The 19322-nt window shown below is 30.2% G+C and overlaps 3 protein-coding genes across 4 annotated transcripts; all 3 read left to right on the top strand.

Annotated features, from left to right (window-relative positions):
• The first annotated feature begins 6048 nt into the window (after positions 1-6048).
• On the top strand, positions 6049-9119 carry LOC101214125 (transcription factor MYB8). Its single transcript, XM_004134451.3, has 3 exons — positions 6049-6429; positions 6791-6920; positions 8375-9119. Exons 1-3 carry the CDS (start codon positions 6297-6299, stop codon positions 9000-9002), a joined length of 891 nt encoding a protein of 296 aa, XP_004134499.1. The 5' UTR covers positions 6049-6296; the 3' UTR covers positions 9003-9119.
• Positions 9120-11484: 2365 nt separating this feature from the next.
• On the top strand, positions 11485-13088 carry LOC101213882 (protein MODIFYING WALL LIGNIN-1). Its single transcript, XM_004134450.3, has 3 exons — positions 11485-11780; positions 12096-12346; positions 12613-13088. The coding sequence occupies exons 1-3, from the start codon at positions 11613-11615 to the stop codon at positions 13022-13024; spliced, it is 831 nt and encodes a 276-aa protein (XP_004134498.1). The 5' UTR covers positions 11485-11612; the 3' UTR covers positions 13025-13088.
• Positions 13089-13559: 471 nt separating this feature from the next.
• LOC101213640 (heparanase-like protein 2) lies at positions 13560-16694 on the top strand. Of its 2 annotated transcripts, none has more exons than XM_011652767.2 (10): positions 13560-13672; positions 14032-14263; positions 14337-14373; positions 14478-14661; positions 14815-14963; positions 15052-15288; positions 15396-15585; positions 15660-15785; positions 15877-15976; positions 16070-16694. In XM_011652767.2, exons 1-10 carry the CDS (start codon positions 13575-13577, stop codon positions 16379-16381), a joined length of 1665 nt encoding a protein of 554 aa, XP_011651069.1. In that variant the 5' UTR covers positions 13560-13574; the 3' UTR covers positions 16382-16694. The 2 variants fall into 2 exon arrangements, with proteins under 2 accessions (XP_011651069.1, XP_004134497.1); XM_004134449.3 differs by lacking the exon at positions 13560-13672 and adding an exon at positions 13761-13929 and having other exon boundaries at positions 16070-16612.
• The last annotated feature ends 2628 nt before the right edge of the window (positions 16695-19322 follow it).

The following is a 19322-nucleotide window of genomic DNA, read 5'->3' as shown; positions in this document are numbered from 1 at the left end:
AATTATTGCCTAGAAGTATTATTTTAAGATTTTAATTGGTAGAAATGTATATTTATATTTGTTAGAAAAAAAAAGAGTGGTTTGATGATTTTTGTGGTTTAAATTAGTACACACCACACCAACACCAAGAAGTGAGATGAAAGGGCCAAATCATAAAATCATCATCAGAATAACAAATCTGAAAACAAGGGTTAACCAAAATTTAAAATTTAGTACATAAATGAATAACATTTGTCATTATTATTTTAATCATTTTTTAATTCAACTAACCTATTTAATAATTGAGTTGTTGTTACAACAAAAATGAAAACAACGACAACAAACAACAATAACTTGCATTTAAGATATACATAGAAAAGGTTGAATCGAGAGTAGGTCATGTCTCAACTTCAAGCGTATTCGATTTTAGAGAAACTATTATAAATGACAAAACTATTGAAAATATTTATAAATATTAATAAAATTTCAGTGTCTATGATTTGGTTCATTTTGTTATATTTAAAAATCGGGATGGATGAAGTAATATAAGTAAAGTTGTTTTTGGCAATTACAAAACATTAATAAAAAGTTTATAAGATTATCAATATACATTAATTGACTTGGATTGAGTAAAAAGGTAGGGTTGTTTGTGAAAATATTTACAAAAAATTGATAGGATAGAAACTATTTTAAAAAAGAGGGTGGAAATGAGTAAACACCTAAGGTTACATTTCAAATTTATTCTAATGAATCCAAATGTTCACTAATTAATGCAAATTAATTTTCATAATTAGTAAATTTGGTTCGAGTTATGTAGTATTAGGAGTTTTCATTTTTTAGATATATAGTAAGATGGAAAAAAATATTTATAAATATAACAAAATTTTATTGTGATTCAATAATATGTAGGAATGAATGATATTAATAGACTACTATATCATCCATTGTTTTGAGACACTGATAGTATCTATCAATGATATACAATGACATCTTGATGTACTTGTAAATATTTTCAAAAAAAATTTCATTTAAAATAACTACCATATAGTTTTAATTAATAATTTCTCATATCCGATTAGTTCCATTAAAAAAGCATAGATGTGTTTGGTAAACATTTCATTTTTTTTAAAGTTAAGTTTATTTCATGATTTCAATTACTTATAATTGTTGCATCACTTATGAAGTACGAAAGTCAAATTCTTAGCTAAATTCTAGAAACAAAAAAAACAAAATTTCAAATTTTGGGTTTGTTTTTTAAACCGTAAGTAAAAATAAATAACAAAAAACTATATAACAAAACAACAAATATAGATGAGAACAAGGTATTTATAGACTTTAGGGTGATAACTTGTTAACTTAACTTTATGGTTAAGTTACATACTTTTGAATCTCAATGATATTTCTTATCTGAGCAAATAAGTTTCTTAAATTTAGGCTGTATTTATCGAAGTGAGTTGCCAAAGTGTCTTATTTGTCTTCTATGTACTCTAGTTATTTTTATAGTTAAATATTTGTGATATAGCTAAAGGATATTTAACCAAAAAAAACTTTGTATTGTTTTATTCTTTTTGCTTTTCACACAATATTTCTATAACGTCACTGCTGTGAGGTGGGCCTCATAGTAAAGTTGGAAAAAGTAAGAAAAATAATGTATTTTAAAACCTAAAGGTTAATTTTGAGAGACCAAAATGTTCCTAAATTAGAAGTAACAATTTACCACCGCTGACTCCAACTTGCATGAAAGAAAAAAAGAGTAAAAGAACTGTACGACACACACATGATGCAATAACCAAACTTTATTGTTCTTTCTTTTACATTTATGCACACACGTTGGGACCAACCAACCAATCTAACTAATACTCTTAAAACTTTCCATCTTCAATATTACCACAATCTCTCTCTCCCTCTCTTCAAAGTTTCATATGAACAAGCACTACAGTACTAATTAAGAGAATGCATAGAGATAGTTAGTAGAGCTTCAATGAATGAACAGTCCATTTACTTTCTTAGTTAACTCCAAAACTCAAACCAACTACTTTATATATAACCAATAATCTATTTTATTACTTTACTATGGATTGATAAAAATAAACTCAAACTAAATATAAAATAAATAAATACACCTGCTACATAGAATAATCTACTTGAATATTCAAGAATTGCTGTACTATCGAACGTTTAAAGGTAGTACATAGTAAAGTAAACATAGCAGGAATTACTCAATGTCCTGGGACAGTGACAACACGCAAACATTCAGGTGAAATCTATGTCCCTATAAGGAAAGAAAAAGACAAAGCTTTGTATATTAAAGAAGAGTTAAGTAAAAATGGCGTAATGTATATATCATATATTGTTTAAACCAAAAACCAAACTAAAACTTGCAGTCTTTGTTTCTGAAATAAATGATGACACTCACAGCTTCCAAACTTGGCTTACAAACCCCCAACAATGATCCTTCCATTCAGTACTCCCATTCTGTACCATCCCTACCTTCGTGTTTTTATCTTTAACCCTCTCAAATCTAGTCTCTTTTCCCCTTTCTTATTTTGCCATTTTCGAGACAACGCAGTCGGGTAAATTCGAAAGTGACTTTGACCTGCTTTGAAACTACTTTAATTGCTAATTGAAACTTTCTTTTTAATCATCAATTTTCAATGACCATGGTTGGATATATTTCAAAAGTGATTATTTTAGAACAGTGATCATACAATTTGATAAGTTTAGTGATAAAAAGCTATTTTTTTTCCATTTTTTTTTGTTCAATAATGAAAAAAGTGTTTCACAATTCACATGTCCAATATATAATACTCTTTGTCCGTTTATTTATTAACAACGGTTTCAAATATAGCAAAATAAGTCAAGACATTTTATCGTCGATTAGGGATAGATATCTATCACTGCGATCGATATGTATACATACACTTGAAAAAGAAAAAGAGAGATATATATACATATACATTAACTTTCCTATTTGTACAAAATTAAAGCATGTGAAACCATTGAATGCTTGAAAGGGAATGTCTTAAATGTTGTGTTAGGTAATTTGGCCCCAATGTTTCACAAATAATTTCAGACCTTTTAGATGATGGGATTGCTAAATTTTTGTTTTGTTTTGTTTTTAAATTAATAATTTAATGTGATGACAGAGTAATATTCTATGGCAGCAGCTGCAGTTAAATAATTAAACAATATGGTTATATAATATATGAAACATACTGATTTATCGATTTTCCATTATTTGGTAGGGTTTTTTTTAAGCAAAATTTTGAGAGATTTTCTTTAGCCTTTTATAGAGCATTGAAGTGTACGTTACAGGAAAGAAGACACAGAAGCTTCCCTTTTGTTGGTTTCATGGAGTTTACTCCTCATTTATTTTAATAAAGTTTGTCTGCCACCCTAATAATTTCATTATATAATTGCCTCTTTTTCATTTCAGTAAATTAATATTCCTTTTGCCATTGTTATTATTATTAGTATCATTATTGGTATATTATCTCCTATACTATAGAGTAATATGAACATCAATACAATACACCTTTTTAATTTAAGGTGAGGATTGGGTTTTCAAATATTTTTAAAATTAAATTTATAGTGTGAATGGAGATAGTATAATGTTTCCATAATACTTGAATTTTTTCTATTTTTTTTAAAATGTTATTTTTTTCAGATGTATGTCACTACCAGAAATTGGACATTCCGGAGGTCGAAATGGGTATCGATGAAACGTACGTTGGAAATGTCTCCACCATTTTCGACGCCGCCAGGCAAGAATCAGCGGAGATATCCATTCTCGACGTCTACGTTTAGACGTCAAGAATAGTCCACTAACCCCTGACATCAATGTTCATGCCGTCGGGAAAAGATATATTATTATTTTATTTTTTAATTATTCCCAACACCATGCTAACACACGTCGGGGATGGTGTCAACCATTCTCGATGACATAAATGAAATGTCGAGAATAGAGAGTACTTTTCCCGACACTTTACTTTATGGTGTCGAGAATAGGTGAAATTTCCGACATTCACGAAGTGCGTTTGAAGATCCTCTTCACATTTTAGTTATGTATTCACAGAACATAGAGCTCAAATCGAAAGGAAAAAAGGAAGAGGCCGAGAGAGAGAGAGATCGTCATCCGTCCATTGTCGTCGCCAGTGCGTCGTCATCATCAGTGGCTGCTCTTGGTTGGAGGTAATTCAAAGTTTAAAATCCTAAATATAAACCTCTTTGAATTTGTTCTTAATTTCCTTTTCTATCACTGAATTTTTTTATTTTAACTCTCTCTCAATATTTCTTCTTGATTTTTCATCAGTTTAGAATGTGTTGTAATCGCTCTTTATGTTCTTGGCAACAATTGTGAGTTTACAAGGTAAAATATGATTTTATTTTCCTTGTTGTTTACTTACTGCTTAGTGTGTCTACATATATTTGTTTGCATGCAAGAGGAAGGAAGTTGAAGAGGAGATGATGAAATGGATGGTTAATTACCCAAGTAAGTAAGATGATGACGATGGAAAGATATTTTTTTATAAAAAAATAGAGGATATCTTGACGCTATATTCCATGCGTCGAGATATTCTCTCCCAACTAATCATTTTTCCCGAGTAAGATCCCAACTAGAATTTATGCGTCGAAATTTTTTTTCTATTTCTCTCGACGTGTGCCACTAATCTTATGTTTTCTTTATACTATCTCTACTTATGTGTCGTGTCAATGTACTTTCAAATGCAGGGTGGAACATTAATTTGGGAACTACAAATATGGGTAACGGTCAATTTAGGGTTAGAAAACAAACTTTAGAAAAATTATTATTATTATTTTTAAATGTGGCCGTTAATTCTATTATAGGCTTTGACATGTGGAATTGGTTTAACTATGATCACTTTTAGCTGCTGATTTAGTTCCAACATTACGCACTCTAAGCTGAAATTGATACTCATTTTGTAAAAAAGAAATGAGCTGATATGATATAATTAAGAAGGAATTAGTCATACTAAAAAAGATTATATAAGCTAACGGCAGTTTAGCTCATAACTGACATACATATACCATAAATCAAAAGATTCTGAATTCAATATAGTTTTGTTTTAATCAACATATACAAGACTCAAGTCTTCGAGTTAAGTTAATTACCTCGCATGTTTATCACGGGGTAACTATATTGTGATGATCATATTGTAATAAAGTTTTTTTCTTGGAATGATTGATGTAGTGTGTCCATAAACAGTTTATTGAAACATTTTAATTTTAATTTTACTTTTTTTAGTTGAATAATTTATACAATTGAAAATCTCACGTAGAAAAGATAAAAAATGAGATCAGTTTTTTTTTATAAAATAAATGAGTTTTACTCGTTTCTGTTAATGAGTTTTAAAATAAAGCTTCATGTTATCTAATATGGTATTAGAAGAAGTTTTTTCGATCTAAAAAATTAGAATTTGACCAAATAAAGAGAGCTTTAATTTTAAACGTATAATTGGAGCCTTAAAAAGAAGTTTCTCGCATATTAATTAAAACGTTTAAAAGATAAGAGCACACCCTGCCATAGACAAAGGTAAAGTCTTTCAAATATCTGCCTTAGATCTGTTATCTAACTCTTGGAAATGACCAAATTAAACCAAAACTATAGAGATGATCATCAATAATTCACTAATTCCCATTTTCAACTTTAGTTTGACTCTATCTTGTTCAAGGTTTAGATGCATGTGGTGGCATATGCGAACGTTATTCCAACTCTTACCCTTGACCCCTATCTCTCTATTGCTCCTCAAGTTAATAAAACATTTTTTCTGGCTGTTGCTAGTTGATCAACAACATTGCTAACACACTGACTTGTGTTTCAATTATCTAAATTTTGGTAATTATTTGCTTGTGGATTGTTTTTGTCATAACACACATATACTCATTTCTCATTGGCATGGCCATATCACCATGACGTAGTGTGTAATATGTTTGGCTTTAAACAACACACAATGGTAATAACTCTCAATCTCACAGTTGTAGCAATAAATATGGGCATCTCAATGTAGAGATCAAAACGGTGAAAACAGCAATATCAATCAAGTGGGGGTCAAAAGAGATGGTGCACCATTTTAAATTTATGAGACCTTTTTCCTTCAATTAGCCAAACCCTATAAACTTAGGGACAACCTTTTCCCAAAATGCAATGCCACTGTTCTTCATCTGTCTAGAGAAAACTCTACAAAATATTATTGAGAATTATAATAATATATCTTTACTATCTCAATTTATAATAGTTAGCCCAAAGAGTTTTTTGTTATTGTAATTGGACATTGTTGCTCTCATCATTATCAACTATGGTGAGAGCTCCTTGTTGTGAAAAAGTGGGGCTGAAAAGGGGAAGATGGACAGCTGAAGAAGATGAGATCTTGACCAATTATATTCAAGCTAATGGTGAAGGCTCATGGAGATCCTTACCAAAGAATGCAGGTTCCATTTCAATTCATTTTCATTGCTTTTTCTTTCTCATAGCTTGATCAGTACAATGACTAATTGTTTGAGTTTTGTAGAATGAAATTACAAACTTCGTTTTGATTTAGATTCTCTTGTATGGGTGTGTGTTTTTGTCAACATTTTGTGCTTTTTTTGTTGGTTTTGATTCAGCTGTATATGCTTACAGACTCTGTTTTGCTTTTGGACGACTCTGAAAAATCATTTTTAAAAGTTCGTCTTTGTTTTTAAGTTTTCAACTCGAAATTTAAATGCTTATATAGTGAAAAAAAATCACAAGTATAAATTTTACTATTGAACATATGGTTCTGATATATTTATGGTTTATATGATGTAAAAGGATTGTTGAGATGTGGGAAGAGTTGTAGATTGAGATGGATTAACTATCTGAGGACAGATTTGAAGAGAGGGAACATCACAACTGAGGAAGAACAGATGATTGTAAAGCTACATAATGTTTTTGGCAACAGGTACGAACACAACTGATTTTTCAATTGATAATTAAATACATTTTCATGTTATTGGCAACAACACGACTTACTCACTTTAGTTTTTCATACCTTATGATCACTTAATGATTATTAGCTTAATTAATTTACTATGATAATCAATTTTTTACTTCTTATATTTTGATAATTTATTTTTCACTCGAAAAACTGATGGAGACATTTTTTGACAAAGCAAATATAAATTAACCGTTTACTTCTCGATATTTCACGTATTACTTAGTTGTTAGCTTGTGTTTTTTTTCTTTTTCGTTTTTCATCTTTAAATTTTTTAATTATACTGTTTTTAGCATTTGATAGTGCATGATGTTTAAAAGGTGTGTATTTAACAAATTAAATCCTTTAATAAGTGCATGAATGAACTCATTTTGTTTTTTTTTTTACTTATTTATAAAATTAAACGTATATATAAGCATGTGTTTGATGTTGACACGCTACGTAGTGAGTCTCCGAATTTTGAAAAGTTAAGATTTATATTTTAATATAAATAAATTAATGTCAAGTATGCATAACTCAAATGAATACAAAAAAAAAAAAAAAAAAAATATTATCATCTCCAAGTCAAAGGTTGTCGTTGGATCTCTCTACACCCGGCCATGCATATCGCATATTGAAAAAAAACTAAGTGACTTCTTTTTAATTTTAAAAGATACTTTTGTAACTTTCGTTACGAAAATGAGTAATAGATCCATTAAGACATGATATGATAATGGACTAAAAGATCTATAATTAAAATCTTCCCTTTGCCAATACATGAACATAATTCAACGTCTAATAAAATGAACTAATTATATTATGGATTTGAGTTTTGAGGTATGATTTTGTATAGTAAAAAAGAGAAACTATTTTTATTTTGATGTATAGAGAAAGTAATAAATTTGATCCAAATTAACAATCAATCCCATGTGATCATAATATATATTTTCCATATTTGGTTTAAATTTAAGAAATGTGTAGAAGGATGGGGTGTCCCCCAGTCCCTCAGTCCCTCAGTCCCACCTTAAATTTAAAGCTAATTAACATTTGGTGGTGTGGTGTAGCATTTGTTCTTAGCACGGACCACAATTGAACACACAATTATTCAAAAACCCTAAATACAAAGAGAGCAAACGACAAAAGCCATTACATTTTTAACAGTTTCTTTTTTCCCATTTTCATTCAATCTTGTCTCCCAATGCAAATAAATATGCCCAACCAAAAATAAAATTTCGTGGACCCTTAGACTGTACACATCATGTCTATTTACTTCCAATTCTAATGTATTAATTTTTCCTTCATTTTCATCCATATATGTATAATATTAATTGAGACGTTGTTGAATGAACACGATGATAATGTTTGGTTCGTTGAGTAGTTAATTAGGGTTTTAAACTATATATGTGTGTGTGACAACTATTTTGGATTTGACGGTGTTTTAGGTGGTCTTTGATAGCGGGACATTTACCTGGCCGGACAGACAACGAAATAAAGAACTATTGGAACTCTCATCTAAGTCGAAGAATCTACACAATGACACGACTTTCTGCTAAGTCGTCTTCACCCATAACTGGCATCCTTGACATTACTCCTGCATCGAAGCGAAAGCGAAACATTAGCAAAAGTGCCCAACAACAAGCTGCTACTGTCAAAATGAAAACAACTGAGAAAGAAAAAGTAGAAAAAGGGTTGAGCTCGGAAGAGGATGATAAAGAAGATGAAGATGGATTGGGAAATAGTAGAGTAGTATTGAATGATGGAGGTGAAGAGGACTTGGGACCATATGATTGGCTAGATGGTGAAATAATGAGACTGAATAATGAAATTATTGAATGGGGAATGGGGGAGTCAAGAGGCAATAATAACAATGGATGCAATGAGAAAGTGAGATGTACTGAAGATCATAATCATAATTATGGTTCTAATTGTTCTTCTTCAGTGAATTCAGCTTTGGAAATGGATCAATGGTTGAATTGGGATTGGGATCATCAAGATAATGGATCAATGGAAGGATGTAGTTTGGATCAATGGGAACTTGAGGAAATTTCATCTTGGGTTATGGGAAACTGAAATTGATCAATGTTTTAGAGTTAGTTAGGGTTTTCCTGAGAAAAAATTAGATAGGAAAACCCTATGTTTGATTATATATATAATATTTCATTTATAAAATAATATTTGTTGATTGTATGTGTGTTTACACTTTCAAATTTTGTTTTAAAATGTCTCATCAAGTTTTTGAAAAGTTTAAAAAGAGAAAGTAAAAAAAAAAGATAATGAAGATTAAATCACGAGTGGAGTACGCTATTTGGTTTTTAAATCTTTAAACGTGTCTAATAAGTTTATAGACGTTCAATTTTATATTTAATATAGGTCTTTTGACTTTTCGAATCCAATAGATCTATGATATAGTACTATTCAATTACTATTCTTTTTCAAAAACATACCTCGTGATAGTGAGATTATTGACTCAATTAAGACATGATAAAATAAATAAATATACTTATAATGTTTTTCTCAATAATATATATCTTAACTAGTTGAATTATGTTCAGATCGATACTCAAAATAAGTAAAAATTTATTCATAAAATATGAAAAGTTATTTGAAGTTTAAACAATCCAATTGTTTCGGATGCATTGTCAAAAGTCATTTAATTATTTTTAGTATTGGAAATTTAACTAAACTTTTTATATTACATATATAGAAACTTACTAAAACTTGAATGTATTTATTAGATCATTTTTCTACAAGAGAGATAAACTACCATACCCAAGGGCCTAGGCCCAATAAGCCTATTAACCAAAGAAATTCACGTTGGGCCAATCCAATCTCCCATGAGTTTGATTCATCTAAATTAGGTGTCAAAGTGTAACCGGAATTGAGTGCATCTTAGGGATAATAATGAAGAATACTAACGTTTAAAAAAATTATAAATATAGTAAAATTATCGTTAGTAGACTTGTGTATGTTAGCGATAAACCAATATTTACAATATAGTATGGTAGACTTCTATAATTAATAGAATTTGACAAATTTTATTATATTTATAATTTTTTTTAAAGGTTTCGGAATGTAATTGTTAAATTTGTAATTATCACGTATAAAAAATTAGTGTTTAGTTATTATTAAAACAAAAAAACATGCAAATTAATGTATTAAGTAAATAAAAGTAATTTTTAGCTTAGGACAGAGATGAAAGTAGTAAGTCTCTAATTTTGAAATAGAAGATAATCGAATAATAATTGTGTTAGTAATTTATGGATCAACAATTGTAATACTTCAACATATGTACATTAATCAACATTCAAAAGAGAAAAATAAGTTGGGAAACATAACTAAACTAATGCTAATCCATATAAACATAATAAATGCTATACACACAAACTATAAGATTAATTAACAAACTTTATATTATATATATGTTATCAACAAAATATTAATCAGAGGGTGAGGAATTATAATGATGATCAGCTAAAGAAACTTTACTAAGCCTACTTGGAAGCAACCGAGTGGCGCCATGTTCATGGATGAGGTTTCTTCTTCTTCTTCCTGTCCGCCGCTGTTGGGATCCATAAACTGCTCTCTCTGCCAAAGCCTTCCCCACGTTATTGGAGGCCGCGGTGGCGGTGGCAGTGGCAGTGGAAGCTTTTGAGTTTGGGTTTTTCTCTGCCTTCGTTGGCGGTTGAATTCCGCCGGTCGTGGCGGCCGGATCAAAAGCTGATGATCTGGAGTTATTGGGATTATTGTCAGGATTCATTATAATTATTTGGTGCGGTGTTGTTAATTTTGCTGGGAGTTGGTTGGTAGGAAGAAGGATGAAGAATCATTGATTTGTGTGATCAGCTTCTAAAGAAGTTTGTAATTTATGGAATCTGCACTTTGGTATGTTCTCTTCTTGCAAATTAAGGAACATAAAGATTCCCATTAACCAAATCTAATTCTATTTGTTTATCAGTATGGAATATAATTTGATTGAGATTAGGTGGAGAAAAGGTGAAATTTTGGATTTTTTTTAGTAGTAATTCAGCCTCTCTTTGTTAACTATTTTTTCTTATTTATTTTTGTTTTTAAAAAATAGAAACAATTAGCAAATTATTTAGAATAAAATCATAAAATCCACTACACTTATTATATCAAATATAATAGATTTTTTTTTATTCATTTAATTTTAATAGAGAATAGTGGCTCCTTCTAGTTCCAATAATAATCATATTCCAATCTTGTGGTTTGCACTAAATTAGAATAAAAATACTCATTATCAATCAAAAAAAGCAATTTGTAAAGTAATAAAGAAGGTCAACATTTTTTTTTTCCTTTAAATTTTTGTAAACTTTCTAAAAAATTACGATCGATGGTTTTAATTTCCCCAAACATCTTTAGAAAAAAAAATCACAAAAGCTTCTACTTTTAAATATGTGTAGATTTGATTTTTCTTCCTTCACGAGGAATTTAAGATATAGGAATAAAAATGTGTGTGAATTTCTTTGGATATAAGCTTAATTGGGATTAAAGAATCTTGTAGCTTTTAAGCAACCTTTGGTGGAAGCAATTCTGTAATTCAATTCTCTGCGTGTTCTTGTGTTCTATCTCTCTTCTTCCTTTTCTTTTCTTTGTAATAATATATATAATGTTTTTAAAAACACAAACTTCCATTTTGGTCAAAACAAACCAAAATTTTTAATGGGAAGAAGAAAAAAAAACATGGCTGTCACACATGATGATCTTCTTCCAAGTCCAAAGAGCTCTGAATTGGGCAGCAAAATGGGTACTTTTCTTATCATTTTGACCATTCTCTGTGGTCTATGTTGCTTCATTCTTTGCCTCATTGCTGAGACCACTCGTTCTCAGGTACCAAATTAACTCTATATGATGATATTGACCATTTTAAACTTAATTTTGAATGCTTTGTGTTATCTACAAGACCTTGTGTCTATATGTGTGCAGCAGTGTGTTCTTTTTTAGGTGGGTGGGAATCAACTTTGAGGTTGATAATACATGCATTTTATACGACGATTGAATTAAGCGATTAATTGTAGTGTGGAAATTAAATATTGTAATAATTCTAGATGTATATAGTAATTTTTTTTTCTGTTTTGGTACAACCTTGTTTGCATTTAATTGTCTTTAGGATTTTTGTTTTTCTTTTTTGTTCATACTTGATAGGTGATATGGATGGGTATAGATGAAAATAATAAGGAAAAAAGGAGATGCTCGTATAGCGGCAGCGGGAAGACACCGCTGCTGTGCACGGCGAGCGCGTTTCTGGGGATGGCGGTGATGATGGTGGTGCAACATTTGTATGTGTTGATTGCAGTGAGTAAGTCAGCTCCTCCTGCTCTCATTGCTTGGGATCCTTCTTTTGCAACTTCCAAATCTCTAACCTTTCAAGCTGCTTTCTTCTTCGTTTCAACATGGTAAATTATCAAAACAACTAATCATAACTCCATTTTCCATTTATTCCCTTAAACTCACCAATTTTTCCACTTTAGTTTTTTCATAAAATTTTAAATTTATCATAACCCAACTATATACTGCTTTACTGTGTGAGTTGATTATATTTCAATCCATAATAAGAGGAGTAATGTAACAATGATGTATCTCGTAAAGTTTTACCTATTGTACCCGTGTAGAAGTTTTTTTCTTTAAATATGTAATGGGGTGATTTAATTTACAATGACAGGATAAGTTTTGCAGTTGGAGAAATTTTATTGTTAATAGGATTGAGTGTGGAGTCAGGGCATCTTAACAATTGGTCAACTCCAAAAGAAAGCTGTTTGGTGATCAAAGAAGGTTTGTTCTCAGCTGCCGGAGTTTTTCAATTGGCCACAGTCTTCCTTGCCGCCGGTCTCTACATGACCGCGGTCCGAGCACAGAGAATGTTTGAACAGCAAGAAAATGTGAGAAGAGAGGTATTGGAAAGTTACCATATCCACAGTTCACCACCGCGGTCATTGTCGTCGCCACCGCTGCAGCCAATGCCGCCCATCGCAAGAGAGGACCCTGTAATAAGACATAGCCAACACCATCAAGAGCGGGCTCCTTTCTGGTCTCTGCTTCAATCTACTGCCCCTTTTTGCAAACTCTCTGCTTAAAACATTTTTTTTCTTTTTTCTTCTCTCTTTTTGGATGAAAGAGATTGTTTTTTATAAAAAAAAAGAAAAGAAAAGAAAAAAAAATTTGTATATAATAGGTTAAGTAATATTTTGATGTTTGTTCTTCTCAATTCTACTTTTTGTTATTTTTTAGTTTGTTGCTTTTAAAAAATGAATAATGTTTGATTCGTTCCTATAAATTAGGGGGAAAACAAAATTTTCAATACAAACATATATAGAAATACTTAAAGAGAATGAATAAAAAAGAAGCAGAAATTTATGTTAAAGTTAAAAAATAATAAGATTTTTGACAAAATGGTTAGGCACTCAAATGATATAAATTCTTCCTAAATTGGTCTCATCATCATTATTCTCAAATATCATAGGTGATTCAAACAAGGGATGGAAATCTTATTTTGATACACAATTTTGGTAGCTTTTATTCAAAAAATTTAGAGTGAAAATGTTATAAGGGGTGTAGAATTGTGATTGATGGAGCTAGAAGAAGAGCATAATAACTATATATTGTATATATGTCTGTTGAGCTTCAATGAGTGCCCTCAAATTCCTTGGCGAAGATGGTTTTTGTCGTTTGGTGAAGATGGAAAGCCCATCCACATACCTTTTTCATCCCCAACAGCTCCAAAAGTATGGGTCCAATCCTAATTTGTCAAATGCATTCAAAAGTTATAATCATAAAATGTTTTCAAATACACCAACATCATTAAACAAGCTAAGATATTTGGTTTAAACCACCATTATAATTCTTATTCTTATTTATTATCCTTGTTATGCGGTTGAGAAAAGAAAAACAGTAGAATTAGAAGCATTATCTTCTTCCACATTGTTTTACCATCCGTTTCTTTTCTTTTCTAATACCCAATTTCTAATTGTAGAAATCTCTTGTACGTTGCTTTTAAGCTTTTAGAGTTCTTTATTTCTTTATCCCAAACTTTGTATATATATAAATATATTAAACTAATTTTTATAATTTTTTTTTTTGGCAGAATTTGGATTCAAACAATGAAGGGAGGGCAATTTGTTTTGATATTTTTGGTTGCTTTTATTCCAATAATTTATGGTAAGAATGTTACGATGGGTAAAATTGTGGTAGATGGAACTATAAGAAAAGCACAAACAGATGAGAATTATATTTGTATGACTATTGATTATTGGCCTTTTAATGAGTGTTCTACACTTCCTTGTCTTTGGGATGGAAATGCATCAGCACTCATTTTGGTGAGTATTTTTATAGATTTGTGTTGTTGTTGTATTTTATTTTTAGTAACACTTTTTTTTTTTCTATACCAAGAACTTGTCTCTTCCTACACTTACCAAGGCTGTGCAAGGTATATTCTTTTCTTAATCTCTTTACAATAATGTCTTTACATAGCAAAAACGTTATAATCCAATTTTTACTAATTTGTTTGGGTATGATATAATGTTTCATTAGCTTTCAAGACTCTTAGGATTAGAGTAGGAGGCTCTTTGCAAGACAAATTGATTTATGATGTTGGGAGCTTCAAGGGCAATTGCCCTCAATTTGCAAGAAATAGCTCTGCATTGTTTCAAATCAGCGATGGTTGTTTGTCTATGGAACGGTGGGATGATTTGAACCAATTTTTCAACAAGACAGGGTATGTGTTATTATCTCTTTTACCCTCTCGAAAATAACTATGCATGTGCATTCTGATTCAATTACTGCAGTTTAGACAAACTTTACAAACTTGATCCCTTTTTTTTTACAAATAGTTTGTAATTACTTAGTGTTTTTCTTGATAAACATACAGGGCAATAGTGACTTTTGGCTTGAATGCCCTCCTGGGAAGGCACCATACTACAGGATTGCAATGGGAAGGGGATTGGAACTACACTAATGCAGAGGCATTTATTCAATACACGATTGAGAAGAATTATCGAATCAATTCATGGGAGTTCGGTGAGTTCAAATAATGTACATACTGAGCGGTTAATTTCTCTCTTGTTTGAGTATTATGGAACTTAGGTATATGTATATATTGTGTCAGGTAATGAAATGGTTGGTCATAATAGTATCGGGGCAAATGTTACTTCTGCACAATATGAAAAGGATTTGATCAAGCTTAGGGAAATTATTGATCGTTTGTACAATAACTCCCAACAAAAGGCATCGATAGCAGCCCCAAGTGCATTTTTTTATGCCCCATGGTATAAAGATTTTGTTAATGGAACAGGTCCAGGCATTGTAGACATTCTCACTCATCACATATATAATATGGGTGCAGGTTCGTCAACGACTATTTTCATACCTTTGGATACATCTAGAGTTGAAACTATTATTAAGTACTTGAATAATGAGATTGTGATCAAACTACATTTGTGGTTTTTCTAGGAGATGACCCTAAGGTAATCAATAATTTTGTGGATCCTAACTATCTTAGCAAAGAATCAAAGGATTTCCAACAACTTAAGAACATAGTCGAAAACGATGCCCCTTGGTCTGTTGCTTGGGTTGGAGAAGCTGGTGGAACCTTTCATGGTGGCAGTCCTTATATTTCTAATACATTTGTTGATGGATTTTGGTAATTATTTATTTTTAACTCGATATTGTTTAGAGAAAAGTTACTTTAATAATTCGAATTAATGAATTAAATAGGTACATAGATCAACTTGCAATGGCTGCTTTGTACAATACCAAAGTATATTGTAGACAAACTTTAGTAGGTGGATTTTATGGTATTCTCTTACCCCATACTCTAGCCCCTTCTCCAGATTACTACGGGTAAGCTACTCTTCAAAATTCACAACTCTGCTACATTTCTCAACACACTCGTAAAATGTGTTTTTCTCGTGTATTTTGTTCTTTTTTCCAGAGCTCTTCTCTTTCACCGACTTATGGGATCCGGTGTTCTCAAAGTTGACAATAACGTCTCTTCTTATTTGCGTACTTATGCTCATTGCAGTAAAGAAAGAGTAAGAAGCATATTTCTTTACTTCTTCATTGTTATTACTGGTATTGGTAACACTAGTATTGATTATTATAATTGAATTATCATGTTAATGTAGAGTGGTGTAACCATGCTTTTCATTAATCTAAGCAATGAAACGGAGTTCACAGTTGACATTGAAAACAACATGATGAGCACGAGTTTGGCTGATAAGGCAAGTCAAAGGGAAGAATATCATTTGATTCCAAATAATGGGTTAGTTAGAAGTTCAACAGTGCTTTTGAATGGAAATCTATTGGAAACCACAGAAGATGGAGATTTACCAGATCTTACGCCTATTTATCGTGATAGTAATTCTTCTATTACTATTGCTACTTGGTCCATTGTTTTTGTTGTCATCCCTCATTTTGAAGCCTCAGCTTGCAAATAAGCTTTGTCAGTCAGATCCCAAGCTTGGTGTCCATTTCATTCACTCTTCTTCTGGGACTTTTCTAGCGTCTACTAAGCAATAACTTTTTTGTGGTGTGTTTTGAAACAATGCCAAGATGACATATTTGTAGCATTTTAATTTCTTTATCACCTCCTTTTTGTCATTTCTTCTTGGATATGTGTGCTTGTAGCAGTGATTTTGAATGAAAAAAAACAATCTTAATGGTTTCAATCGTGTGTTGTTGTACTTCAATTGTAAGTGGGAATATATAGAGATATACAACTCTACAATCAATAACCGATATTGCTTGTTATAGTTACGTGTTGCATTTATTACATCCAATTTGTTATTTTAAGAAGATTGAATTATCGACTTTTGAGATGATAATTGATATCTTATCTATTGAGTTATGTGTCAATAAGTAAGTTATTGTTTTGAAAATTTTTACCTAAAGAAAACAATGAGTTGATTTGGAGATGCTGAATTGAAATTTAATTAAGCTGATCTAGTCTAAATTAGAAAATATTATTGACCACTATAAGAGAAAAAAAATAGTTGAAAAATTGATGAACATTACAATGGACCGGAAAATATAAAGCCAACCTGATTGCATTGGGCCGACTGGGCCTAGATACCAACTTGAAATTTCTGAGTTACAGAGACATCCGATTGAGTAAAGGTTAGAAAATATTGGATAATGGCAAATTTAGCATTAAATTCAAAATTATTAAGTATATAGTAATATTTTAAAAAATTGTAAATATAGCAAAATTTGTCAAATTCTATCAGTGATAGACGCTATTACTGATAGATCATGTTGTAAAAATTAGTATCGATAGATCATACGAGTCTATCAATGATACAAGTCTATAAAATATTTTGGATAGTTATGTATATTCTATTTATTAAATAAAGGTGAGATGTGAATTACTTATAGAACGAATTATTATAGATCACGAAATATTTTAATGAATATACCAAAATTGATATAAACTCATTTAAGTTTTATTTTATTTTGTAAATAGATTTTTGTGTTATCTATAAAAAGTTTCACTTAATTATTTGTATTTAATGATGGTCAACACCATGGTCATAAATTGTTGAAAACTTTATAATTTTCTTTTTAAATTCAATTATTTACATTCTTTTCTTTTTGCAAACACGTTTTTTTCCAGGACTTTTTTCTCTTTCTCAATTTTTTGTTGCCTGTGAATCTATGATGTCACTAATTTTTCTTCTTCAAAATGGTTGGTGTAGTTATTGTATATATTTTAGCAACAAAAAAAAATGATATATCGAACTCGTGAGAATTGAATATAGGAATTATTATTGGTGGATTATGATGTAATTCTCATACACCAAATAAAATAAGTTATTGTTTTCATTGATGTTGTCCGAGATTAGGGTATATTATTGTTTTCATAGATTATGATGTTAATAGTTAATCTCTCTAATATTCATATTTCATAGTATATGAAAGTTATCAAAAAGCCCTCCACACAACTTCTCTCCGTATATGGTTATCTCTACCTAGCATTACACATGGTGGATGGTCGACTTTGATGATGACTACTGCTAACAACCACCACCATTTAACTCTGTAAATAAACATCATTGACACCTTTTAAATACTATTTTTGGCAACCAACTTATATGACTAAGTTTGAAAACAACCACCTCATATGCAACCAACTTTGGGAATGGCTAGCTTCAATGATGAATACGTTCTCCTATACTTAAGACCAACATAACAACAATCCAAAACCACCAAAACTAAAAGACCGAAATTCAGAAATTAAGAAATCCAAAAGGTTGGGTTTGGAAAGTTGGAAAGGTCGGGTAAGTTGGGAAGGTTGGTTTGGAATCTTGGTAAGGCCCCCAGCAACAAACTGAACTTATAAGATCATAATGCTAATTACTAGTCATATTTTATAATAATTTGACATAGAAACAGTTTGAGTAATAAAATATGTCAAATAAACTTTTGTATAAAAAGTAATCAAACATATAAGTATATGTATTTTCTGGCCAATTTCAAATATAGCAAAATTTAAGATTTATTACCAATAGATTTTTACGAGTGTTGTGTACCAATGATCTTAATTAGACGCATAAAAGTAAATCAGTATATGTCATTGATGAAATATGAAATTATGTTATATTTGATAAATATTTTAAAAAATTGCCATTTACACCAATTTTCATACTTGCTTTTAACAAAAATTAATCAATATTTAAAAAAAAAAGTGTTTAAAATTTAAATCACTTTGAAAAAAAAAAGTTATTTAGAGAATCCAAACAACATGTAATCTCTCATGCCTTGTGTTTATGTAATAGATTGGATTATTTTATGTCAACATAAGAAGAAATGTACACACATATATCAAAATTACACAATAGAGTAAGCTCTAACTTTTGAACTAAACTTCAATTCTTCATTTGAATTTTCATAAGTTTCAACTTTAGTTATTTAAATTCGTGTTTGTTTTTGTTTAACAAAATATTTTCATCTTAAAAAAGAAAAACCATAGCATTCTATCAATAAAAACAAAAGTTATCTATTTTATTTAGTTTTCCAGACTTGATTTATGTTTTAAAAACATTAATAGAAAAATAAATAGCAAAACAAGTAAGTTTACTTTTAATAGAAATTGTATTAGATGATAATTTTTTTTCGCTTTTAAATTTATTACTTTTACAATTTAAAAAATGTAGTGGCATATACTCTATCATCATAATATTTTTTTGTTATTTTTACAAACATCCCTCATCGATTACTCGATAACAAACTTCTTCACTTTAAAATTCAACTTTGAATCTCAAGTTTTTCTTACATAAATTGGCTTCATTTGGAAGGTTTTAATGGCATGTGATGTAAAACTCATTCTTTTATGTATGAAATTATTTAACTCTTACCGTTCATTCATTTTTTTTATTGATA

Source organism: Cucumis sativus, chromosome 3, assembly GCF_000004075.3.
Source record: "Cucumis sativus cultivar 9930 chromosome 3, Cucumber_9930_V3, whole genome shotgun sequence".
Classification (NCBI taxonomy): domain Eukaryota; kingdom Viridiplantae; phylum Streptophyta; class Magnoliopsida; order Cucurbitales; family Cucurbitaceae; genus Cucumis; species Cucumis sativus.
This window is presented reverse-complemented; position numbering and strand designations above follow the sequence as displayed.

Excerpts from the sequence above, each read along its gene's own strand:
- LOC101213640 (XM_011652767.2), top strand. The coding sequence starts at position 13,575 with ATGAGTGCCCTCAAATTCCTTGGCGAAGATGGTTTTTGTCGTTTGGTG. Across the intron at positions 13,673-14,031 it reads CATCCCCAACAGCTCCAAAA|AATTTGGATTCAAACAATGA; the intron begins GTATGGGTCCAA and ends TTTTTTTGGCAG. Across the intron at positions 14,264-14,336 it reads ATGCATCAGCACTCATTTTG|AACTTGTCTCTTCCTACACT; the intron begins GTGAGTATTTTT and ends TTCTATACCAAG.
- LOC101214125 (XM_004134451.3), top strand. The coding sequence starts at position 6,297 with ATGGTGAGAGCTCCTTGTTGTGAAAAAGTGGGGCTGAAAAGGGGAAGA. Across the intron at positions 6,430-6,790 it reads ATCCTTACCAAAGAATGCAG|GATTGTTGAGATGTGGGAAG; the intron begins GTTCCATTTCAA and ends ATGATGTAAAAG. Across the intron at positions 6,921-8,374 it reads CATAATGTTTTTGGCAACAG|GTGGTCTTTGATAGCGGGAC; the intron begins GTACGAACACAA and ends ACGGTGTTTTAG.
- LOC101213882 (XM_004134450.3), top strand. The coding sequence starts at position 11,613 with ATGGGAAGAAGAAAAAAAAACATGGCTGTCACACATGATGATCTTCTT. Across the intron at positions 11,781-12,095 it reads CTGAGACCACTCGTTCTCAG|GTGATATGGATGGGTATAGA; the intron begins GTACCAAATTAA and ends CATACTTGATAG. Across the intron at positions 12,347-12,612 it reads TTCTTCTTCGTTTCAACATG|GATAAGTTTTGCAGTTGGAG; the intron begins GTAAATTATCAA and ends TTACAATGACAG.